General features: G+C 37.7%; 1 protein-coding gene across 1 annotated transcript in view; it reads left to right on the top strand.

Annotated features, from left to right (window-relative positions):
• The first annotated feature begins 3,407 nt into the window (after window positions 1-3,407).
• The window catches only part of LOC115924250 (EGF-like repeat and discoidin I-like domain-containing protein 3), a 39,399-nt gene continuing 15,200 nt past the window's right edge, over window positions 3,408-27,606 (top strand). The window contains exons 1-4 of the mRNA XM_030986299.1: window positions 3,408-3,711; window positions 8,191-8,246; window positions 11,255-11,370; window positions 26,027-26,200. Of these exons, the coding sequence (XP_030842159.1) occupies window positions 3,643-3,711; window positions 8,191-8,246; window positions 11,255-11,370; window positions 26,027-26,200 (415 nt within the window). The 5' untranslated portion in view covers window positions 3,408-3,642. The remainder of the gene's footprint in view (window positions 3,712-8,190; window positions 8,247-11,254; window positions 11,371-26,026; window positions 26,201-27,606) is intronic.

The raw sequence follows: 27,606 nt of genomic DNA, 5'->3' as shown, positions 1-27,606 counted from the left end.
CCATGCCATTTCAGCTACATTTGTAAATCACTGGTATCGAATAAAACCACGTTTGAATTTTATTCGGGGGACAACTGCCCCCAAGCTTCCCCCCATATCATTACGCCAGTGCGAGGGAGCACAGTGAACGAGAGGGGTGACGGTGACGGAAGTGACTATCCCCTCACAGGTTTTTGAAGCTTAGTTGTATTAACAAATTACATTCCTTAGCAAAACTGTAGTATAAAAACAAGCGATATACATTTTTCATACTTCACTTTTCTACAATATTTACTGGTAAACTCTGAAGGAGTTTATACGAGGGAGCGTAGCTACCGAGCGAGAAGATTTTTGCATTTTTATTTGTCTAAACACTGCACTCTTGGGCCTTCCAGAGCCTTAAAGTTTGTTGCAGTCTTTAGTCAGTATTTGCTATACTTTTGTTTTTTGCACTTTTTCAAATTTTCAGGGGGGGGGGGGGAAGATCCTCCCTAAGAAAATTGGATCACCGCCCCTGAATATATGAGGTACCTGAATCAAGTATTTTGAATTTATGACATCTTTGTCCCTTATGTCGTGGAATTGTCCATATGTATTAATATCAATCACATATTCAACTTAAATATGCTTCTAATTTGGATTAAATTTAAAAACTAAAACAATCTCAATTAAAACATGCACACTCAAAAAGATAAAAGTAGCAATTTCTATATCTCTTTAAACCCCTTCTTCCCCCGCTTAGCCCCTAACCAACAAGGCTTCATCGCTATGCCCATCCCATTCTCATCATCCAAAAACAATCCTATCCACTGTTCCTAAGTAATGAAACTCCTTCAAACCATAGGTAATAAACTCATTGATATCCCCGTAACCCCCACCCCTCCACTAGTGGCGGATTCAGCCAGCGGCGAGCAGGGGCGAAGGGGGCTCCATTCGTGAGAAAATATTTTGCGACGGATCAGCCGGCCGGGAATAAGCGGGGGTGGGGGTTAAGAGCACAACAATTTTTTTGTTTTCATGAGAAAATATTTTGCGGCGAATAAGCGGGGGGGGGGCGGAAGGGGGAAGCACTTAATTTTTTGCTTTTGAAGGTAAAATTGTGGTTACCATCTCCCCCTTTTTTGGCCAGGGGTGGGGGCCTGCCTTTTTTTAACATTTGCCCTTCACTAAGCCCGCAACCATCGCGGCTACATGACAATACCCAACTCTCATCAACCTCTAATAATCCTGCCCTCTATTCATAATGAAGAAATTAACCCCCTCAAAAAAGTAGCTTATATACAGTGATTGTTTCCCTTAACCCCCCCTTTCCCCCTCTCCACTAAACCAAACCATCACGTCTAAATCACTATGCCCGCCCCCTTTTCATCTACCTCAAACAACCCTACCCACTGTTCATAATTAATAAAACCCCTTAAAACGAAGTAGGTATTAATATACACTCCTTTATATCTCATTATATGCTCCTCCCCGGCACTCCCTTCCCCTGCCCCTCCACCTCCTTTATATCCCACTATTTCTTTATATCCACGCCTTCCCATAACGCCCCTCCCCGGCACCCCATCCCATTATCCCATTATATCCCACTCCCTTAAATTATATCCCATTAACGCCCCTCCCCGGCGCCACCCCCCGCTCGCCCCTGACCAACCAGGCTACCTTCTCATCACCCTCAAACAATCCTGCCCACTGTTCATAATTAATATTTTAAAAAGTCTTGAAACGAAGTAGGTATTATAAACCCCTTTCATAATCCCATTAACGCCCCTCTCCGCCCCCCCCCTCACGCTAGCCCCTGACCAACCAGGCTATGCCCACCCCTTCTCATCACCTTCAAACAATTATTCCTACCCACTGTTCATAATGAATAAAAACCCTTTAAACGAAGTAGGTATTATATATATATATATATATATATATATATATATATATATATAAACCCCTTTCATATCACATTAATTAGCGCCCCTCCCACCACCCCACTCCCTCCGCCCATCCCGATAACCCCTATAACCATCCTGGTCAAACTACTTATCTATTATCCTCTCATATTTATAGAAATATAATATAAATCTGAGAGGATAATAGACATTATGTTGTATCCTTCAAGCACACAGCATATACATATTCTCCGGTGTTAATATCGTTTTCAGAAAACGAGCTTATCAATCAATAGTACCATCGATCTGCATGATTCATCTATTAATGCACCACTATTATGCTTAGACTACCCATGACATATAAACAGAAAAGAATAATCATGAACTATATACAAGACCAGAAATATAGAATAAAAAACATGATCTTGAAATACATATACAATTATGGGATAATTATGAGCAGGTTTATTCTATTGAAACTAGCAAATAATAATGTTCAGACAATCCCTTATGCCTGGCAAATGCAAACTCTTCAGTGTTTCCAACTTCCAATCTGAGCTCTAAAGCAAACATGCCTCCTTCCACTAATCCCCCTCTAGAGTGTAATAGCTCAACAACACAGAATGAACGAGAATACTAGGGGAAGGAGGGGAGAGAGAGAGAGAGAGGGAGATAGGGAGAGAGAGTGTGTGTATGTTCCCCTACCAAGAGGGAGGGTTGACCTCTGTACAGAGTGACCCAAGAGAGATAAGGGAGAGATGGAAGAGCTAGGGGAGAGATCTACTACACATAGCATACCGTGCATGTATTATACTCTGTTGTTTCAACGCTATGTATCTACACTGGACCATAGGCCTACACAAACACAACGGCACTGTTGCATAATATATATATTCACCTAATTTGCAATTAAGAGAAAGTTCTGAAAGATAGATTGTAAATCAGGTAACTAACTATACCATATTAGATTTCCCTTTTCCCTCCCTCTTTTCATCACCCTCAAACACAGGGAACACTCGGGCCTGTGCCACGAATATAACGAGAAATATGATTGGCCATTCCAACATCTGTGTTTAAAGTTACACAACCACGCGTACGTTATGACAAAACCATGCGTACGTTATGACATAACCATACGTACGTTATGACAGAACCACGCGTACGTTATGACGGAACCACGCGTACGTTATGACTATATTATGCACACTTAATAACAATACCACGCGTGCGTAATGACAGAACCACGCGTATGACATGACAGAACCACGCGTATGACATGACAGAACCACGCGTACGCTATGTCAAAACCATGCGTACGTTAAGAATTACATAGAAGTATAATGGAAAATGACCATGCGTACGTTCTGTCAGAACCACGCGTACGTTATGATGGACCCACGCGTACGTTATGTCGGAACCACGCGTACGCTCTGACATGCACGCGTACGGTCTAGGCACACGTAATGAAGGCGTTGGCCAACCATAAGAGCTAGCATAGTTAGTAGGCTGCATGCTATGAGCCAAAGCTATGAGCAGCTTCGACTTGTGTTATGTCACGCGCGTAATACTACTCGTATCTTTGCAGCTCATCATGAATATTCATGATGCGTATACCTCTGAACCAATCGGGAGGCAGGATTTTACCCTCATAGGTAAACCTGTTTGAGAAGAAAAAAATTCGCGACCGGGCTACTCCTTTCGTATAAAATACAATTTTGTCTCACCAGCGATTCATTAAAGACACTGACAGGCTCGCATCAAAAGGCCCATATGTCCCGTATATATGGGTTTTCAGCGATCGAATAGCATCATGTCTGATCACGGGGAACAAGGATGGACAAGTACTATAAAGGTGAGAATTAAAGGTTTTCTGATTGTTTTAAATAGTTAAACAACTTGGGAAAGAGTATGTATCAGACGTAATGCCCATTTTGCGTGCATATACTGCCTTTATAAAGTGAGTTTGTTCATTGTTCGATTATATATTAAAACAGCCATGATACGCAAAGCTTCTTGTAAGGAGGTTCATTATTTACTGTGTTTTTGCATATTTTCGAATTCAATACTTTCCTATAATGTCTTATGTCGGATTTACCATTCTTTACTATAGTCCTGATAAAGTCTTTTCATTCATGGCGAAGTTTAATTCCTCTGGTGTGATGTGACGTAATTTAATCATTTTCGTCGGCCTTATGCCAAAATGGCCTTTAAAGTTTTGGCCTCTCTAATAATCAAAAGTTTGTGGTCATTTTTTGTTGTTTTTGAAGTCAATTTCGATAAATATGTTATTAACATATTTGTAAACAAATTTAACACATTTCATGTAAAACTTAATAACTAATAGTTATTAAGTTTTACATGAAATGTGTTAAATTTGTTTACAAATATTCAGAAGTTTTCATGCTATGTGCAAAAAACATGTTACTTTTTGGGGGGCATATGGCTTGAATGTAGCGTATTTATGCCAGAAGGGCCACCTACACGGCATTACTTGCCAAAAGGGCCTTAACCTGCCGTTATCATACGCGTGCGAAGTGAGCGCCCTTCTGGCATAAAGACATTTTCTTGTTTCGCGACCCCTTTGGTTTGCCAGAATTAAAGCCCCTGCTACGGCTACTGGGTAACGAAAATTGATAAAAGTGATTAACTAATTGTTATTAATATAATGCAGCTTTCGGTGAAGTAAGTTTTTAGAGATCGTACATTTACTTATTTAATTAGGACACCTTTTTCGTTGCTTTTTTCATTGCAGTCCCATACGTGGACATCTGCGTATTTCATGAGTCAGTCGCATTTCATGCATCCACATTTGACTTAATTAGATCTTACTCAGAATTCATGAGCTAAATTCATGATAATATATATATATATTATATACGTTCAGTAAATATTCTTAGTACATTGTGTCTATTGTAGACTAATCGTGTTTAAAACCAGTTTTATCAGTTTCCGTGATCCAGTAGCCGTAGGAGGGCCTTTCTGGCAAACCAAAGGTGTTGCGAAACAAGAAAATTTCCTTATGCCAAAAGGGCGCTAACTATGCGCGCGTACGATAACGGCAGGTTAAGGCCCTTTTGGCATAACGCCGCGTAGGTTACGCCCCTTTTGGCACAATGCCGAGTAGGTTACGGCCCTTCTGGCATAAATACGCCGCATTCAAGCCTTATGCCAAAAAGGCCCTAACATGTTTTTTGCACATAGCATGTACAATTCTGAATATTTTATAACACATTTAACACATTTCATGTAAAACTTAAAAACTTAACATATTATCGAAATTGGCTTCAAAAACAACAAAAAACGACCACAAACTTTTGATTATTAGAGAGGCCAAAACCTTTAAACGCGATTATCTCGGAATGGCCAAAAGCAGTTAAGGCCCTTTTGACATAAGGCCGACGTATATAGGCAATGGCGAGCTAGCGACCTATTTTGACAGTGAACTTTCAAAAGTCAATGGGACATGAGGGTTCCAATGAAAGAGCTAGTGTCAACGTACGTCGGTGGATGTGCTTTTCGTTTAAAAAAAAAAAAAAAAAAAAAAAAAAAAAAAAATTAACGATTTTTTAGGTAAAAGTCAGTAGGCGAACATGTTAGGCTGCTGACTCTGACGATAGGGGGCGTTGTCAAATGAGACTAAACGGAGCTATATGATACTCATTAGGTAAACCCCTTCTTTAAAACAATAAATTAAGCTTGCATAATAATGACATGCACTCACTGCACTTGGTTTTTAATAAGACGAACATTATTAATAGAAACAAAATACGTAACAATATGATACAGCGAAAAAAAGAAGAAGAAAGTAGATAGATTGGAAGAGAGAGAGAGACAGAGAGAGACAGAGACAGAGAGAGAGAAAGAGAGAGATAGAGAGAGACAGACAGAGAGAGCGAAAAATATCATTGCACTTGAAAGAAGGTATAACGAGATGTTGGGAGAACAAGAGTAAGGAACGGACAATTGAAGACATGGGGCGAGGAGATTAAGGAAGAGGGGAAAGGGAAGAGAGAGAGAGAGAGAGACTGAGAGAGAAAATTAATTTTAATTTCGATTCAATTAAAAAGAGTTTATTTCCACTAAAAAAACGAACAAATAATACATGTGATATAGTACAGACAGTTAAAAATATACAAATCATGAGCATTGCATGTATGTGAAGTTAATTTAAACAAACTGAAAATGAAAAAGGAAAAAAGGGGCACCTGGAGAAAGCTTTTTTTTAGCTTGTTGATTCAGGCGTCCAAATAAATAAAATAGTTACACAGATATAACACATAACATAACATAATAACAGAGTATTGCGCATGGATTCATCTGCCCCTCCCTCCTCACCACTCCCCTCCACTTCACTTTCTCTCTCTCTCTCTCTCTCTTGTGGTAATTTACAAAATTATATTTTATTTAAAAATAGGTATTGAAATAAAAACAAATTAAAGGGATAATAGATATATTTTAAGATTTTGCTTGAATGAGTTCAAGTAAACATATTGTGTGACAGAAGATGGAAGAGAATTCCATACTGTAGGCCCTGTATATCCTACCGATTGTTGCATGTACTGTTCATCAATATTCCAGATGTGTAACTTTAGACTATTTCGAGTATTATATTCATGAATTTTAGAGTTAGTTTGGAACAGTGGCGTACGCAGGATTTTTTCAAGGGGGGGGGGGGGTAGCATTTTGAAATCGGGCCGAAAATTTCGCAACGACTCAGCCAGCCGCTGAATAAGCGGGGGGGGGGGGGGGGTAAGAGGACACTTTTTTTTTTTTGGTCTCGAAATTTGAAAATTTGACATTTTTCTTCGTGGGGGGGGGGGGAGGTCATTATAGGTCATATTTTTTTATAATTTTTTTAATAATTATTTTAAAAAATCCAAAGGGGGGGGGAGGGGTTTTTTAAATATTTTTTTAGGGGGGTTTACACACGTAAAAATACTAAAGGGGGGGTTCAACCCCCATACCCCCCCCCCCCCCCCCCTGCGTACGCGCCTGGTTTGGAACACAGTGGCAAGAGATGACGGTGCATTACCTTTGATACATTTGAATACAAACACAGCATTTTGATATTTATCTAGGCTATAAATATTGAGGGCATTTAATTGCCTAAATGAATGTTTAAAATTGGCCGAAGAATTAGAGTTTGTACAATATCGTAGACGACGCTTCTGAAGTAAAAATAAGGGTTTCAACCCGGTTTCAACTTAGAAGGACTTGTATTTTCCCACACGATGTTACCATATGACAAATATGAAAGAATGAGTGAATTATAAATCATAAACAATACATTATCTGGTAAATAATACTTCCGCTTTTCAATAACCATGTAGTGCTACTAATCTTTGCAGAGATCATGGCAATATGGGATTTCCGTGACAGTTTTTCATCTATGAGAATACCTGAAAATTGAATATTTGAGACTTTTTCAATAATTGTTTGATCAATATATAATGGTGGAATTTGATTTGTTATTTCTCATTTGTTACACTGAGCTGTTCTTAAAAGTATACATTTGGTTTTGTCTAAATTAAGCGATAGTTGATTTGCCTTTAACCACAGAGATACATTCGTGTTCATTAAACTGGTCTATCAGTGAGTATAAATTATTATGGCTTAAGAACAAAGAAGTGTCATCAGCAAACTGTACACATTTTAAGGAATGAGAAGAGTTGCATATGTCATTTATATATAAAAGGAAAAAATGGGCCCTAAATTTGACCCTTGTGGAATTCCACATTTAATCAGTAATTTGGTAGAACTGTATCCATTATAATTGGTACCTTTGTGAAAATAACTCTTAATACAATTCAACGCAAACCTCTAACATCATAATTAATTAATTTCTTAAACAGAATAGAAAAATCAACGGTATCAAACGCCTTACTCAGGTCTATAAAGACACCAAATATAAATTGTTTTGAATTCAAGGCATTAACAATGAGTATCATGAACAGATATTAAAGCATGGTCAGTAGAAAAATGGGTTCAAAATCCAAATTGATTATCATGTCATAATGTGTTTAGATACAAATTTGTATGTTCTATCATAGCCTAATCTCTCCTTGATTTTTGAGAAGCATGATAAAAATGGTATAGGACGATAATTACCAAGTGTGCTTATCCCCCTTTTTAAAGATTGGGATTTAGTGTTGGATACTTTTAGTTTTAAAGGTACTATTCCCATTTAAGGAAAGAGAGAAAGAGAAAGAGAAAGAGAGGGAGAGAGAAAGAAAGAGAGACGAAAGACGCTGTTTAATTTCATATTGTTATGAGTAGGTTTACGTATAATTCATTTTTTCAACGTTTCAACGTTTGCTTTTTCTTTCAGCAGACTCACCCTTGGACAACCAATTTCCTCATCGTGAAGATGATTGTTTTCTGCAACAGGTAACCTCCTAATTTTTGTTTAATACACATATTCTAAAAAGGCCTTGACTACAAATGAAAATAAGAATATAAACAAACATCCTTATGAATTATTGTTGACGTTATTTGCCGAAGTAGTGAGGGTGTGTGTGGGGAGGGGGTACACTTCTTATGTTCTTATATTCGTTTTAAAAGTACTCTTTAGCCACGTTTCATTTCACGTCATTGGGGGGCCGGGGGGACGCACTGTATATATAGCTGAAACATGAGCCGTACGTCTAAGTAATGCACTGTGAATATGCGTACTCCATAGCATGATGTCAACAAGTCGATAACTAGTTTTTAGGTCGGCAGCCTTCGATTTGCATTACTTTAGATTTCGCATTTTCAGAGAACTGTTACTCCTCTGACAGGTAGTAAAATCCCATACAATTGATGTTATTGTCGTCTATGGCTCATTAGTTTCCGTTGATATATAATTCATCCATTTCATTTTCTAATTGGATAATGGGCCAACTGAATAATAACGGGATAATAACGGCACAATTTGGAAGCAATAATCATTCAGGCTTATCATAACATACATGTACTTATAATGAGGGCTTCTATTTATAAACTCCCTTTTACACGGCGCATGGTTTTATCTCGTTACGTACAGGACCGTTCTACAGGTTGCCTCCACATTATGACATTTATGTATATATATATATATATATATATATATATATACGTACCATCTGGAACCTGCTATCTTTTGTTTACCCCCATGTGTTAATGTTCTAAAATTAATTTTAAATTACTAAATTAGTAGTTGGATCAGAAGTTGATGTTTAACAAATAACGTCGCAGATCACTTACAGTCATGTACATGCCACCCAGGCGCGTACGCAGGATTTTTTCGAAGGGGGGGGGGGGGGGAGGACATATTTATTATTTTTTTGTCCCGAAATTTGATAGACAGTTTCGTGAATGATAACACATCAAAAGGACTCTGTAGTAATCGATTGGTGTTAGAGGTTAGCGGTGTCGTGGTCAAGTGGATACGTCACTCGACTGTAAATCCAACGTTTTTGGTTCGGGTCCTACTGCGGCACTGATGTTCTTTAGTAGAAAATGTTTCTACATTTGCCAGCCTCCACCTAGGTGAATTAAATGGGTACCCGTAGGGAGAAATTACTTGAATGCTTTAGCCCCTGTGGGTACGGGTGAATACCAGTAATACTTTAGAAATCATGATTTTTCCTATTTTCCCCGATCCATTTCTCTCTCTCTCTCTCTCTCTCCCCTCCCCTCCCTCCTCTCCCACCCTCCCCTCTGTCCCCCCCTCTCTCTCTATCTCTTTCATACTCTCTATTCCCCCCTCCCTCGTTCTCTCTTTCTTTCTCCCGCTCTCCGTACCTCTACCTCTTCCTTTCTCTCCACTCCCACTCTCTCTTTCTGTCTCTACCTCTCCCTCCACTCCCTCCTCTTCCCTCTCTACCTTTCTTTTCCACTCTCTCTATCTCTCTATTCTTCCCTCTTCACCTTTATCCCTTTCTTTCTCTCCCTCTCCCTCCCTCCCTTTCCAATTTCGCTATATTTCTCTCCCCCTCCCTTTCCCTTTCTATCTCTCTCTGTCTCTTTCTCTCTGTCTCTCTGTCTGTCCCTCCCGCTCCTTGTCTTTCCTTCTATATTCACCCTTTTCACTGTAAGTTATCGCCTTCATCTGTAGACGTCAATTCTGCTCAAACGGATGTATAAATATAGATTTATAAGGCGCATGTTGCTATGTTGGGCAAGCACACATCAAATAATGTGCAAATGTGTCCAGCGTGGCCAATCTATAAAAATACTTTGCGTTCCTGAAAAATCGAAACCAAAAATCATATGGTTATTGCAACAAATTATGAGCTGTGTTAATAAGATGTTATACTTTTCACAAAGTAGCAGTAAAATGCTTTTATATAGTACATTGATCACATTAATCCATAAACGCTTTACGTACCAACATTGTAATCGATAGACCACGTCAACATCCATTTGTGCCAGATTTTAGATCATACGTGAACATGACCTAAGGGAAACAAATTGTCTTGTGCAAAATGAATGCCATCATCCTGTAGTAAATGAACAATGTTATCGATGATGAGGGTATTAAAGAAGGAAATGTTTTTGTGAATTTTTATGAACAGTGATTTTCGTTATGGTCGTTATTCTCCCACTTAAAGGCATTTTCAAGCCCTTTCAGTTGGAGGGAAGTTCTAAATTAGTATTATATTTTAAATGCCGTTGGAATTTAACCTTTTCATATTTTTGGCCTGCAAATGGAACATAGTACCTTTAATAGACGTGGTAGAATAATGTGTAGTGTAATTATAATTTTAATTTATAAATGTCTATGCGATTTACAAAGTAGTGGCTGAAGAGGAGGACATTTACATTGTTTCTGACATGACCTTTTTCTTTATCTTTGTCTTAGCTATCTACAAGGTAGTGTCTAAAACGAATTAAATTTACATGGGTCATGAAGAAAAAACAGATTTAATGGGCAAGTTATAGGTCAATCTGTTAAGCGGTTGATTTCTCGAATTCTATACGTTTATAACAAAGTTTAGATGTGGTTATTGAAACCTCTGATTTAGTATTCCTGTGTTTCGTTTGAATTATATGTATGCCTAGTCAATACATAGGCTAGTTTAAATGTATCAGAGAAGTATCGTGGAAAAAAAAATACAATATGGAAAGAACATTTGTACTCATACAAAGCATTACTGTGATAAAATCATTCCTTGAGTTTGAAGGGTGCGCCACCAAGTAGGCGCCATTAACCGCGTAGTTTCGTTCCCTGTCGGTAAAAGTCCTTGACTTGTTGCGACTACAAGATGGAGATTTCTTAATATTTTAACACATCTCTAGAACTTGTCATTACTTTCGCAGTAGGATAATAGCTTTATAAGGATTATAATCATACATGCCAGTCTCTCTTCACCCCAGGCACCTTGTAAATTACATAGATCAGTCATAGATTATACCATTTTCTGTTCATGTAGGATCTGTGGAATTGCCTGTGATGGAGGAAGGACGCCCTCGAGCATGGGGGCTATACTAAAGCTAGTTGCAGCCATCGCTGTGGTAGTGATTGGTGTTCAAACAGTCAGAGTATCAGGTAAGATCACAAACCCGATTTTCCTCCTACTTACTGCTAAGCCACAGTTGGCGAGGCTGTGCATGCGAATTCATGGATCACGCCATCTTTAGCGTGCAGCAGGTAGGCGATTGAGATCGCAATATAACATTGTAAAATACGGCCAAATTTGTTGACGGGGGCGGATGGGGGGGGGGGGGTTAGTCTACGCACCTTACATTTAAAAGAATGCCAGATTCCTACACTTACCAAGTTTTTGAATTTTTCAAGTAATTTATGTGATATTGATTTGTCCCAATTTATTTGAAGATGTGACACATCATAGCTTACATCTGAAAGTATTCAAAAAATGGTCCTAATTATAGCCAGTTCTTGCGTAACGAAAACAAAATATTAAAAAACAATCAAATTTACAAGGAGTATAAATAATTGATTTGTTAACAGTACAGTATCTAATTGCTGTAAAATGCTGTTTAAAGTTGCCAACAATTTCAGTTTCAGTTTCAGTTTATTGTTTCATATTTCACATGTATTACATATTTTGCCATGATTTTGTACAAAGTCAGTGGTCAAATTAAATGTGGATTATATTAACATAGACAAAAACAGAAAGTGGGTACCTCATTTGTTCGAAAGCACATTAAAAGACTGAACAAAGAAGAAGAGTGAAATATGGAGGGGTCTATGGTGAAAGCTATACTCCTGATTATAGGCCCCGAAGAATAGTTAATTTATATTAGTCTTTAAAAATAGAGGGAACGAGCAATTACTGTTAACCGTAGTCAGGGACGGCGATTGACATTGGGGACGGGGTGGACACGTCCCCCCTCATTTTTTTAAAGATAATAATCTCATTATTGAAACAGTGTAAAGGCTATATAGTCTCAAACAAACCTACACCATTAAACTTAGTGCAACCGCCATTATGCCAGGCACCAAATTTAGTAATCTACTTTTGTGTTTCTAAAGACCGAGGTTTCCCATGTTTATTTACGGAAATGAACATTCAATACTGGTAAGTTGTTCGATAACATCACTCAGTCTGATTTGATCCGAGATATATCTCATTAATGAATCAGTGTTAAAGCTATAGTCTCAAACAAACCTACACCAGCAAACTTAGTTCCACCGCCTTGGTAACATTGTTCAGATGAGAGAAAACGGTACAAAGGTAGTGACTTCAATGATAGATGTACAATTAAAAATAATCTGAAAGTTTAAAAAACAGACCATTATTAATGATACAAATTGGGAAAAATGATCTGATCGATTTCTTAAATCTCCCAACTGTATTATTACAATTTAATACATTTTAGGTGAATGAAAATTGTCACAAAGCAATGCATTTGCTCTATATACCATTCCAGACATTTAAAGTGTTGAAAGATTTTTAAAAGCCTGTTATATGTCTTATTTTCATGGAAAAACGGTTGGAAAAATTCAAAAATGGTTGGGAGAATTTGCTTTTAGAGGTTGTCGCACAGTGGATTTTTCTTGTTTTGTTTGCATGTTAGAGAGTTAGTACAGTAGAAAGAATATAATAAGTAACATTTGATACAAAAATTACGCAGTTTTTTCATCAACCTTCATCAATGTTACCGAGTCACTTTAAGCCAGATTGATATTGTTAATTTGTTCGATAACATCATTCAGTTTGATTTGATTGGAGATACTTATCTCATTAATGAAACAGTGTAAAGGCTACATAGTCTCAAACAAACCTAGTCCTACACCTTTAAACATCAAGGTCACTCACACATAATATTGCGACAATATCAAGGATACTTATTATTTCAAGTTCATGTATATACAAACAGCAACAGTTTTAATATAACATGTAACTTTTTCTCACTTAAATCATTGGTCTGGAAACAATTATTTGCCAACTTTGTATATTTTCACTTAAAATGGAATTTACATTGTAATGCAATTATCAGGTTTCCCAGGTTTTTTAAAGGAAAATAGAAGATTGATCTTGTTAAGTTGTTCGATAACATCATTCAGTTTGATTTGATTGGAGATATATCTCATTAATGAAACAGTGTAAAGGCTATATAGTCTCAAACAAACCTACACCATTGAACTTCAAGCGAAACAGTTCCGCTATGTGATTGTACGCATATTAAACATATTTGGGATAGGTTGGAACACTGGATATAATTATGCTGGAACCGGAAATAGAATAATATTTTCACTACAAGATAAATTATTTGGTTTAAGAGGTTTAAATATAGGATTTTCCGGCCAAATTCGCGAGTTTGTCATTTAAATTAATTTTTCTTGCGTTCAAATTCGACGGTTTTAGTGCTGTCAGATATATCTTGGGTTTATATTCCTTTTTCTATAGTTTTCAAATCTATGAAGTTTTCGTTAGAATCTATGTATGTTTCATTCAAATTAATGAATAATGTCCTTCTTTCGCTATTTGGTCATTCGATTTGGCGCAACACGATTTCTGACATCGCGAAGGTGTACTTTTAGCATTCGAATTCATTTGTAGCATTCAAATGAGCACTTTGTGCACTAAATTGATGGTCAATATACATTTCTCGTTTATTACACACTTTTTATAGTTCATTCTTTTTCTTTCAAGAATGTTTTTTCCATGTGTATTTCACCATATTTTATTTTCTTGCATTTATACACTTTATATACTTTTAGATTTATCTGATATTCATCATCCTTTAAGTTTGATTGTTAAGAAGAAAAAAAAACCCACTTATATCTACAGACTTGATGGTCTCAATATTTTTGTAAATTTTCATGTATGGAAGTTGTTTGTCTTGTGTTTCATCATAAATTTATCACAATTTTTATTATGGAGGAATGGTACAATATTGTGACTGGGGTAGGTATTTTTGTGTCCCCACTTTTCCGGGGTATATGAACATGTCCGTGCAGAAATGCCATATACCTTGATTTCGCCCCTTCTTTACCTAATGTCTGACTACACCCATATGCATTGTCCTCAAAATTAATAAATGGAATAACAGAAAAGACCCTAATGGCAAATCATGCATTTAATTGCATTTTTTAAAACTGTAAACGTGGGTTGTATTTCTTCCCCCTAACGTTCATAACTTGATTAAACATAATTCGAATACGAATGACAGGTGTTAATTTGAATGATAAAAACCATGCCTCGACAAGTTACGATTAATTTGAATGCTAGTTGAGCAGTTTCTAAATTAAATGACGGATCTATGAAACCCTTCGACCAAAATTCTAAATTGAATACCAAAACGGGAAAATTGAATGATAATTGGCATTGCAAAGCCGACCTGCGCTAACCTAAATGTAAAGTAAATGAATTCGAATGACAAACTCGCGAATTTCGCCGGGAAATCCTATAATTATGAATTGAATTGTATACAGATTGTGGTGCGACAGATGGTGTATACGTGCAAAGTAAAGAAAATATTGCCCGACTTTGATAACATTACAGTTTCGATTATAAATTATTTCAAAAATGAAAAGTATAATGCAGATTCGAACTGTAGAAATAATAAGTTCACAAGAAAATGGTTTCAATTCAGGAATTTGTTATATAAAAGGTTTTTTTTTCAGATTTTTTTTATTTTTTTTTATTTGTTTAGAATATCATTAGCAGTGGTCACAACAAAGTAGTTGTATATAGCCCAATAATCAAAGGATAATATGTCTCTTTATATTGTTTCTTCAATTTTTGTTGTTCATGAATATCAAATATCCATTATTGAAAATATGTATGTCTTCTGTTAACTCGACAGTTCAACAAATATTTGTATCTTGAGTAGTCAATTTTATTCATGTTATAAATATGAATTATCTTGAATATATGTTTGTTCATTTGTTGCAAACGAAAATCTATTAAATCCCTGTGGAGGGATAAAGTATGAAGACAAAAAATAACTTCAAGCTCACTCACACATGATATATTGTGACACTTTCGAGGCTACTTTTTATTATAAGTTCATGTATATACAAACGGCAACAGTTTTAATATAAAATGTAATTTCTTCTCACTTATTATCATTGGTCTGGAAAAAATTATTTGCCCATTGTTGTATATTGTATTCCATTTTTACTAACGATGAATTTACATTATAATGCAATTTTCAGGTTACCCAGGTTTATTTAGAAAAATAGAAGATTGATATTGTTAAGTTGTTCGATAACATCATTCAGTTTGATTTGATTGGAGATATATCTCATTAATGAAACAGTGTAATGGCTACATAGTCTCAATCAAACCTACACCATTAAACTTCAAGCTCATTAACACATGATATATTGCGACACTTTCAAGGCTACTTATTATGTCAAGTTCATGTATATACAAACGGCAACAGCTTCAATATTAAATGTCAGTTCTTCTCACTTAAATCATTGGTCTGGAAACAATTATTTGCCCATTGTTGTATATTATACATCATTTTTTCATAACGATGAATATATATTGAAAAGCAATTTTCAGGAAAACCATACTTGTCATTTGTTATATTTTCTATATGATACTAAAGCATATCGTTACGCTTAGGCCAATCAAAAACAATCATTTGGTTGTCCTCGACCGCCTGCTCCTCATTTTCGGACCGCTCGTTGTTGTTGTTTTTTAAATTTTAAATTCAATTTTTTTTTTTTTTTTTTTTTGGGGGGGGGGGGGGGAGCAATCTTGAACGCCAAACATAACATTTAATGCATTTTGCAAGGATCAAAATCCGTCCCGTTGCCAGTTTGGTCTTTTCAGTACGCAATTCTGTATTTATTAAACTTGCCATTTTTATTTTTCTATGTCAAAATGCCGTTCATTAAAATCAGGTTCTGAGCATTCTTTAACTCATTTTAAAGCCCATATGTACTAGTTTACAGGAGGGTTTAGACCACCCTGCCAGGTCACTGGACAGGTGGTTATCTCATCAAATCAGCTCTCAGTTAACATAAGATAAAGAGGATCATAGGGGAACAATGGTCACCGATTAGGCATTGTTTGCTATATAGAGGGCGCAAGTAGCTATAAGTAGTACAGTGGGGATTTAAAGGGTGCTGTATTTCAAAGCCAAAAATACTTTCTGCGTTGGTCTTGATATTCATTGTACATTAAACTAGTCTTTTACCATATTAAAGTGTTTTATTGACTTCGATTGTTTAAATGCTTGACATCCCAATGATTTTTTAAATATTTTTTATGGAAAAATATTTATACAAAAATAAAATCAAAAAGAATAGGGGGGAATAAAAATAAATGAAATAAAAAAATAATTATAAAAAAAAATCCGCCCGCCCGCCCCTACTCCAAAAAAGCAATCGAGGACAACCAAATGATTTTTTTTTGGCCTTATCGATAGGATAATGTTAAATACGTGTCAAATAATAAAAACATTACGTGCTATTATTACCCGGACTAGACAGTTTAATATTTATAAAACATGTATACACTATTGCCAGCAAGCAAGTTTGCATATTTTAGTCAGGACAGATTTGAAGATGCTTTCATTGATGCCCTACACTATAGTTGGACTGTTGTCTTCAAAAGTCTTCCATATAAATATACATTGAGGAGGTCAATAATCATTTTCAAGACACCCCTTTCGTATTAGGTTGACACTTCAATATATATTGTGGACACATGTAACAATTTAAACATATTTTTTCTTTGGGGGGAGGGGGAATCCAGAAAAGGTTCGACAAGGACTGTGGCCTAAAATTGAAGTTTACTGATAGGTCCCTTCACACATTTTTGCGGATACTTTTATGAGCAAAACAGTATATGGAGCCAACGTCCACACACGTCACATCGCACCCATGGAATGTTTTTTTCTGTGTCCTGCCCTGGCTTTTCACATGACAGCATGTCACAAACTGCACGCTCGCGATGAGGATGTCGTGCACTTATTTCCTCATGTCTTTTGCGAGATGCCCCACCTTCCGAGGATCTATTCCCTTGGACACCAACAAATGTATAGGAAATACTGACCAAAGACTGCAACACACTTTAAGGCTCTGGAGGGCCCAAGAGTGCAGCGTTGAGACTAATAAATATAATATAATATATATATATATATATATATATATATATATATATATATATATACATATAATATCCTTCACAATGTACAAGTAGATATTGTAGAAAATATGTATTCCGTTGATATCGCGTAAGCTTATTTCCACGATTAAAGGTTATAGAAATAGATCAGTGCTACAAAAATGAATATTCTGTCTACTTACTAAAATTTACCTAATAAATATTTACAACCCTTCGGACTGCACACTAGATACCGGCAAAGTAAAAGTGAAGTGTGAAAAAAGTGTATTGCTTGTTTTAATACTATAGTTTGCTAAAGAATGTAATTTTGTAATACAACAAAACCTGTGAGGGGGTAGCATTAAGCTATATAATACGACTTATCATATAGCTCGATGGAGGTAGTCACTTCCGTCACCTCCGCCCCTTTCACTGGCGTACTGATGGGGGGAGGGGGGGGGGGTCAGTAACCCCCCGGGCCCAAATACAATTCAAACCAATACAATTTGATACAAGGGATTTACACATGTTGCTAAAATGGCATTATTTTTCCCTGAGCTCATGGGGGCTCTGACCCCTGGTTGCTCATCTGACCGTAATTAAATGCCAACAATCCCTGAGCTTCCGGGGATCTGCCCCCTGGACTCCATCAAGGGCCCCAAGGCGGGCCTCTAGATGCTCATCAGTCTGATCGTTATTTTATGCCTAAAACCCCTGAGCTTCTGGGGGCGCCGCCTCCCTAGACCTCACTTCAATAATTAGTGACCTGCCAGTGTCACAAATAAGGAATCAAAATATGCTCATCTGACCGTTATTAAATGCCTAAAACCCTGATGCTCATCTGACCTTAATTAAATGCCTATTAAAACTCCGAGCTTCATGGGGCTCTGCCCATTGTCATTGACTCCCGCAGGGGCTTTACTCCCGTACCCCACGCCAATTAACGCTCCACTTGCTTCGCTCGCTTTGCTCCTCCTGATTGTAAATACTTTAGCCCCCCCCCCCCCAACCCCCAACGTTTTTGCTCATTACGCCACTTGTATGGCAAGCCAAAATGGAATATATTCATCTCTTGTATATATATTCATCTTTCATTCTAATATATTCATCTTTTCAATATGTTCGTCTTTTTAATATTTTCATCATTGTATATGTTCATCCTATCACTATATATTTAGTTTTTTATTTTATTTATTTATCTTATCACTATATTTGTCTTTTTAATTTATCCATCTTTTTAATATGTTCATCTATCCAATATTTTCATCTTTTCAATATTTTCGTCTTGAAATTATATTCCTCTTCTTCATTACATATTTATTTTTTTGTCTTGTAAATATTTCCATTTCAAATCCACGTTTGTTTAATTTGTTTATCTTTTACAATATTCGTCGTTTATTCTACATCCGATTTGTTCGTGTTTCATTATATTCGCTTTTCCAAAATATATTCGTCTTTTACAAAATATATTCATCTTCTAGTCTACGCCGAAGGCAAAATGATTATGAAGGAAAAACTGTGCTGTCATTACGAACTCGTAGCTCGTGCACAGTTTTTCCTTCATAATCATTTTGCCTTAGGCGTAGACTAGAATAAATGAGATTTAGATGACGTCATGCGCAGCAAGATTTTCAATATGGATGTCGATTTTGACCCATAATTTCCTAAAAAGGGACATGATTAAACGGATTATTTCAGTCAAGTTGGTATGTGGAACTGAAGTAGTTAGTGTCAGGGTGGCGTAAAGCCAAATGGACGCCTTGAGGACCCCGGCCGGGCCCCAGGAGTCATGGGGTACACCCAGGGGCGTAGACAACGGGGGGGGGGGGATGAGGGGGATGGCATGTACAATCACCCCCCCCCCCCAGGTTTTGGGGAATGATATTTGCTTACTTAATAAGTCGTAATGATGATAATAATAGTAATAATAATAATGATAACAATTATAATATTAATAATAATAATAATTATGATGATGATAATAATAATCCTCATCATTATTGTAATTGTGTTTATTGTTATTAGCCGCATTCACACGGTGAAAGCCAATTCAGACGGTAAAAAAAAGAAAATCTTACAAGTATTTTGTGGTTATCTTGGGTTTGGAAACCACAAGATAACCACAAGATTAAACAGGCGCGGATCTACGGGGGGGGGGGGGGTTTAGGGGGTTTAAACCCCCCCCCCCCCCCCTTGGGTGGCCCAAAAAAAAAGAAAAGAAAAAAAAAAGAACGCACGCTGGAGAGAAACCCTTTCAAGTGCAAATATTGTGAGAAGATATTCAACTCATCTGGTAACTTAACCAAACACATGATAACTCTGGATATAACTGTGTATTTAACTGTTACTTGATTTAAAAAGACGTTATCATGCACTGCTTTTTATGGTCTCCATTGTGTTAATAGATGCCAGGAAAACATCACTTACGGGGTTCAAATAAATACCCCCAAAAAAATCGGGGGGGGGGGGTCGACGAGAGGGCCTTGACCCCCAACCGCCAACAAAAAATGAAGAAAGAGAGAGAGAGAGAGAAGGAAAGTGGAGAGCAAGGGAAAGGAAGAAAAGGAAGATCGAAGAAAGGAAAATGGGGAAAAGAAGGAGATCGGGGGCGAAAGGCCTCTGCCCCCCTCCCCACCAAAAAAAAAAAAAGAAAAAAAGGAAAAGGGAAAGAGGAGAGCTAAAATGGAACACAAAAGAGGAAGAAGAAGAAGAAAAGAAAAGGGTGAAAAAAAGCAGAGATCAGTTGCGATTTATCCCACCAACATCGTGTGGTGGGATTGAGCGAGCGAATCATTTAAAGAGCGCGCAAAGCCCTCCCTAGGTGGGGGAGAGGATGGGTGAAAGGTAGCTTAGACGTTTCATTAAATTATTATGAAAAGAAGACGATTTGTTGTACCGTTCTTGACTCTTAATCCTTGTCTGAATTCAGTTTCCCCATCCCACGGGAAGCGCGGAAGCTTAGACGTTTCATTAAATTATTATGAAAAGAAGACAATTCATTGTACCGACTCTAATTAAATCATTGTCTGAATTTTCAAAAAATGTTTCTTTGTCCGATAAAAAGTCACAGTTAGAAGGGGAAAAAATTGCTGGCCGAACGACATAAAAAATCCCACCGACTTCAACCCACACCCCCCCCCCCCCCCCCCTTTAGCGATGCCCCTGAATGTAGAGTGGCCTGAGCGGGTAGGCACAGGGCGTGGTTCTAAACTTACTGAGACACTTCGACGAAGACACCCTTATTTCATGATCGCGTGTGTTGAACTGCCCTGGGCTTTACAACTTTAAACCTCCAGGGTTTATTTTGCATATATAGGTATTTACATGTTCATTTATATAATAAAAGGAAATAAATATCATAGGAAGCAAATAAAGGATGACTAACAGAGGAATGACAACAAACAGATAGGAGAGGATGATCAAGCATAATGATGTGCACCAATCTATAAATGTGAATTACAAAGTAGCCTGTTCACACTACAGCTCTACAGTAACATAGCATTTGTAGCCTTAATTTTAAGCAGTTGAAGAAATTAATAAAAGTAGGCCTACTTGAAGAAATCGTTGAATTGTAAGATATTCAGTTTATTTTTATTTAGTAAGACAAAGTACTAGGTATTAAAATAACACACATTTAACACCTTTGGAAAAAATAATACCCCAGAAACGTGAAAAACAAAAAATTTATTGTCACACATGCCTATTATCGGACATATTTAAAAACTAAAATGTGGCACCACCCAAAAAATATAATTCTGAGATCCTCCTTTGTCTTTAATTTGCACCTGGAAATGAATTCTTTGTTCCCCGTCTATGTCATCGCGGCGAAAAATGTCAGACTTTTCTTCTTTTGAGATGCACATGCAGCCTCAGACAAATGTGCCAAAGAAGTTTTGTCTTCTTGTGTTCCTAAAGTTTTGGGCAATATTTTTCAAGTCCAGTTTATCTGTACGAGATTTATATATGAGTAATATTGAGCTTTGGTTGAGCTTTCTTTGGGTCATTGTACTTATCAGATAAGTTTTGATCCCTTTCAAGACAGAGAATGTTCTCTCGCAAGTTGACGTTGTAACCGGGATGGTAAGGTAAATGAGAAGAAGGATGTGCACCTCTGGGAATGATCTCTTATAGATTGGACTGTTGTTGAAAAACTCACAGATTGTTTTAATGTATTTTATTCGTCATACACGTCTTGGAGGCTTGTTAGCCGCCGAGTTAATGCTACAAACTCAATATCTCCGGCATACACTTCCCTCAACTCATCAGCACGAACAAAGTATTGGGTAGGGGGGGGGGGCTCATGATAACCGAGCCCCGCAATAAGTATCGGGGGCGGCTCAATGATATCTGAGCCCCACTTAAAATATTGGCGGCTCAATGGTATCTTAGCCCCCTAAATATCTAAGCCCCACCAACAAATTGGGGAGTGGGGGCTCAATGATATCTGAGCCCCCCAATATATATATATTTTTTATTTTGGGGGGGCGGTGCCCCCCCAAACCCCCCGGTTCCTAATCTTATGTACAGGTCAATGAAGTCTACTTTTTGAAACTTAAAGGGATTGGGTAACTTTGTCTCGGGTTCTGAAACAAAATCCTAGAATGATAGTTAGGGCTAGTTCTGATCGGAAAACGACCCAAATATCGGAGTATGGCTAGCTGCCCCAGGGCCTTGTCCTATATACGGATTAGGGAAAAAAAATACTTACAAAATTTCGGGGGGCTACTTTTATGACTTTTTGGGGGCTCTTTTTGGCATTTCGGGGGTTAATTCACCCAGAGCCCCCGTGTAATTTTCCCCCTGATACGGATAAGTGAGCGCCCTGATGGGTCCACTTCTAACTCGTGTTTTTAGCCCTTCTTTCTTTACTTTTTCCTTTCCTATCCTTTCTTTTTTTTTCAAAGAAGGGGGGGGGGCGGGTCCGTCGCCCCTGTATATCCGCGCCTGAGTGACACCTGAATAAACAAACCTTATTTATTACCGATCAAAAAAATAAAGAAAGAGCCCCTCGACACCATAGGTGTAAGTATTCAGCCAGTTGCTACCCCCCCCCCCCCACCAAAATAAACTTTTAAAGTGAATTTTGTTGTTCTAATTTGATACCAGTGATTTACAGATGTTGCTGAAATGGCCTATTTTCCGGGATTTTTCCTCACTTTTTAGTAAATTATACTTTTAAGCGTTTGTTGGAGAATGAAAAATATCAAAATTTACAGTCAGGCAAGAAATGTGCTTATTTACTATTTAGAGGCCTACATGTCAGGTCCCGCGGAACGGCGGGCTTGGGGGCTCAAGCCCCCCCCCCCCCCCCACACTTTTGAAAAAGTATATTGAAGATAATTAAATAGAAATAAATAGAAAAGAAAGTATGCTCATGTGACCGTAATTAAATGACCATACCCCTGAGCTTCCGGGGGCTCTGTCCCCTGGACCCTGGACCCCACCTTGGTACCTAAGGCTGGCCCCTGGATGCTAATCTGACCTTAATTTTAATGCCTAAAACCCCTGCGCTTCAGGGGGCTCCGTCCATACGCCAATTAGTGATCTGCCAGTGTCAATAAGGTATTAAAATATGCTCATCTGACCGTAATTAAATGCCCCTACCCCCTGAGCATCTGCCAATTATACGCTCTACCTTATCTTAAATACTCTATCCTCCCCCACTCACTTTCAACCCAATTTTTAATCACTTTTATTTCTCATTTAACTCCTTCATTAAACCTGGAAACGCCCCCAAATACTTGGGGCGGGGCCTGTATCACGAGTATGAGGTATGAGTTGGTTGAAGTACGAAGCCACGTTTAAAAGTATAATCGATTACAACAGTTGTGGGTCCGATATCACGAGTATGCCTTCATAAAATAAAGGTTTTAAAGAAAATGTTCACTTCTACTTTCAAAAGGACTGGCCCATTTGATTAAAAAAAATTGTAGAGTTATTATTATGTCATTTCTAGAAAAAATGTCAACCACATGATTTACAATGAGTCTTAATACATTGATTTGCCGAGTTGCTTCCTTTTATCAAATATACACGTAAAACAATAGGGGGACAAAATGTGCGGATAGCAAACCGCACAGATCGTCCCTCGGACGATCCGTGCGAGTCACGGACGATCCGTGCGAGCAGAAAACCCGCATATTATGTCTGACAGACAAACAAAACTGGTAGGACAAACGGCGCGGTCACACCGGCACCCTTACTCACTCAACCAATTTTCACCGGGCACTTTCCGGGCGCCGCAGAATATCTGACCACACAAAATCAGAAGGGTCCCGTACGGTCTTTAAAATCCACGGCTCACCACCGGGTAAAGAAAATCGCACGGGGCCGGTGTATATGTGACTTAGGCATTAGGAAGCGATTGAGACGTATTTTATTACGTACCCGCGCGTGGCAAGTATGGCCGATTTGACGTGAATATCTCATTTAATTTTGGATATCGGTGCACATTTTAAATGTCGGCCGTTTAAAGATACTAAAATAAATGCTCAATATAAGTAGGTCTAGATCTATAGTTTCAGAATATATTTTAATGGATTTTTAAAATTCTTTTCTTTTTCAAAACAATCATGGGCACTTTTAAATGTTTTTAGAAATGGCCAAAAAAAATGTTGAATAACAAGTGAATAACTAGGTCACATTTGCCACGGCGGCCGTGCGGTCTAAAATATCTAAGGTCAATAGCAATTATAAGACCGCCACATCATTCCCACGGGCACATATGGTAGCGGTCACACATGTTAGGGTAGCCGCACGGCGTATTTTGAATTTGTGGAGACAGAAAGTCTGCGACTGCTGTACGACCTTTGAAGTGATGACTCATGGACGCCTCAGGGCGTCCTTGCGGCGGCCGTAGCTTTTTGACAAAAACTAAGGCAGACGTAAGGTAGCCGCAAGGTGTCCGCAAGGCGGCCCAAGGGGCACCCAACGCCGACCGTGTGGCCAGACTGATGCTACTGCTTCAACCCTGGAGTATATAAAACGCTCAGTTACCTTACGTCCGACGTACGGTCGCCATGGAACCGTTCTACGGCATGGGTACGGCGTGTCTAATCGCTACAGCAAACCTAGAAATGAAAACAGTATACCTCCGCGTTATAATCCCACGGCGACCTGTACGGCCTGTAAAGAGAGGGAAACAATCCAAGGTGACCCTGAGGCCACCTCATATTCTCTGCGGCCACCGCAAGTATCTCCCAAATTTGGGGGCGTATGGCCGCCGTATGCTAGCCGTAGAGCAAATGTGACCTAAGCATAAATAATGACGTTTATCCTAGTACGTACCGCTTCGTAGGAGCAACCTGCACTTTCTCTCTCTCTCTCTCTCTCCCTCTTTCTGTATTATTTACCCCTTCTCTTTTACTGTCACAGTATTTTGTATGTAACCATGAAATAAATACATTTAGTAAACTATTTTTTGGTAATTAGATAGAATATGAACTCTGTATACATGTATGTGTAAATGAGAATCCAGTAAGAGGATTTCATTATATTGTTTGTAAGTGTACTAGTGCTATATAATGAGTGCAGCCTAAGACTACTTAGGCCATGTAAAAAAATATACATGTTTAGCGTCCCCGCCCGCTTCCTTTTTGGGGGACGCCTCCTATTTTTTTTAAAGAAAAAGAAGGGCCTCCTCCTTCCTATTTTTCGAAATAACAGGACGCTAAACATGTTTTTTTTTTTATTTGGCCTTACTAGTTCTGTGAATATTGTAAGGAGTTTGGAATGTAAGTTGCTGAAGATGTTTTCAAGCTCAGTAATTTTGCTGAAAAAGGAAGTTTCGGATTGAAGTGATGCAGATAACTATTGGAAAATACATGAATAGTTTCGAAAGTATAATGATTTTATTCAGTTTCAATGTGAATACCTGAGACAAGGTATGACTTGTTAATTTATGGATTATTGAAGGCTGAGCGTAGAATAAAGTCTAAAGCAGGGCTCCCACTTAGCCGAGTTGGAGCCTCGAGTTGTGGCGAGCTGGCTCGATCTTATGGCAAGCCTTTTTATCATTAAAACATATTTCTTGATATCAAGAAATAATTTTACGTTGTAAAGCAATGGTAATTCTTGATATCAAGAATTCGATTTCGTGATATCAAGAAGTATGTTTTAATGATAAAACTGCTTGCAATAAGATCGCACCAGCTCGCTACAACTCGTGGCTCCAACTCGGCTAAGTGGGAGCCCTGCGTCTATGTGGACAAATGATCATCAGTCTCGGGCCTTAACGTGTAGGAATCTCATTAGGCAATAGTATAGGGATGTTTTAACGTGCCAAATTTAATGTTTGTGTACCGTATCGCTTACGTTTCATTAAGTTAATTATTTTCATGTTTCATTTTCCAAGAGCGGCAATCCTAACGTTCAAATATGTAACATTTGGAACTTATCCTACGATGGTAAATGAACATTTGGGAACAATGGTGGAAACCAATTTTAGATGTTGCTCCTTCTGTATATTTGAATGTATTGGTTGTTTATCAAGAGGATTTTATTCAAATGTACATTTGTCTACCTATTTGTTTATTCATTTATTTAAATATTTTCCATTAACATAATTATACTTCTATACTTAAAAAATCATTTAAGGATGTATTTATCTATATGTATTTATCGATGTATTCATTATTTAACTCACTTTCATTGTATCATTACATGACGTAGGTGAAGTATGTCCTCATGTGACCATAATATGTCCCTTAACCACTCTGGAGAGCGGTGAGACTGTACAGTTCATCCCGAAACTCATGCAACCCGGTCAAAAGTGGTTAATATCCGGCCTCCCAGCAAACCTCCGGATTCCTGATGGTGTACGGCGTTATTATTGCACAGAACCAGGTAGTATTTTCATGCAAAATCTCCGAAATGAGGCGGCACAAAAAAAAAAGGGGGGGGGGAGGGGAGGCCTCGTTTTTCCGAAGGTTCATAACTGCAACGTTTCGTACATCCGAAAAACGAAATTCCCCATATCAGGGGTTCGTAATCCCATGGTTGAGAGAGGGTTCATGATTTCGAACATTTGCAGTTGAAAAAGGGTTCATTATTCTGAAAATGTGTGTATTTCTGAAAATTAAAAAGCCTCGGTATTCGGAAGGTTCATATTTCCGATAAACTTAACACTGTTGTACCTCATTTCCGGAATTACGAATCCTATTTCTTTTTTCGGATATATGAACTATCGGAATTATAAACATCCGGAATAAACAAACTATCGGAATTACAAACCTTCAGAAAGAACGACATGTAACCGAAAAATAACGCTGGAGCCGAAAAAATACATTTGTGTCAATTCATATTTATATGGCACTAAAAAAAAAACATTTTTATTATGACACCGATCAGAACATGTGGATTGCCCTACTAACGTGACCAGGCATATTATTACAGAAAATATCATTCATTCAATATATTTTCAATTTTATATTCACTAATATAGGGTGTCGTGATAATAATAGAGGTTAATTCAATTAACTCTCAGTCCAACGGTAGAGGGTTCGAATCCCAGCCTGGAACTAAAATGTGCTTTGGCAAGGCATACTTGTCCCTCTCCACCCAGTTGTAAATGGGTAATCTTTCGCAATCGACAACTGTAGGATAATTGAAGTGCTCCAATAAAGAATAGCATCAATGCTGAAGAGGCTCCTGGATAAATAATAAATATTTTCGATATCACCAAAGATTTGAACCTTTTGCCTTCCGGTTTCGTTTTTTCGTGCCATGCCATTTTCAAAAGCTTCTTCCGTTCAAATTGTTTTTTATCTTCAACTTTTAAACATGTATTTTCAACACAATTTCTGATGAATAAGAGAGGCATGTCAACTTAAACTTAAACTTTTAAATGGACGTGTGACATAATAATATAAGAAACGTGTAATTTTAATTATCAAGTAACTGTTGATTAGGTAGTCTATAAGAAAACTGCATTAAACATTGTTTCGAACTTACGTTGAATAGTTTATTGAAGGGGCCGTTTGACACTTATACGCTACGAACCCCGAACCCCGGACGCTTACGAGACCACTGCTCTACCACTGAGCCATACTTTATTATGAAGTACATGTATAATGGAAAGCGACAAAGCTAATTTTAATTTAGATGTCAGATATAATATAATCTAGCTTGAACAAAATATTAAAAAATCTTCTTAAAGATACTATATGTCTTTAAGATGAAACAAGAATTTACAAGGCTAGTGATTAAGGGGATTTGATGGTTAAGGCGTATTCGTTTTGGTTTGTACATGT

This window comes from Strongylocentrotus purpuratus, unplaced genomic scaffold (assembly GCF_000002235.5).
Source record: "Strongylocentrotus purpuratus isolate Spur 01 unplaced genomic scaffold, Spur_5.0 spur5_scaffold_15, whole genome shotgun sequence".
NCBI classification, from domain to species: domain Eukaryota; kingdom Metazoa; phylum Echinodermata; class Echinoidea; order Camarodonta; family Strongylocentrotidae; genus Strongylocentrotus; species Strongylocentrotus purpuratus.
This window is presented reverse-complemented; position numbering and strand designations above follow the sequence as displayed.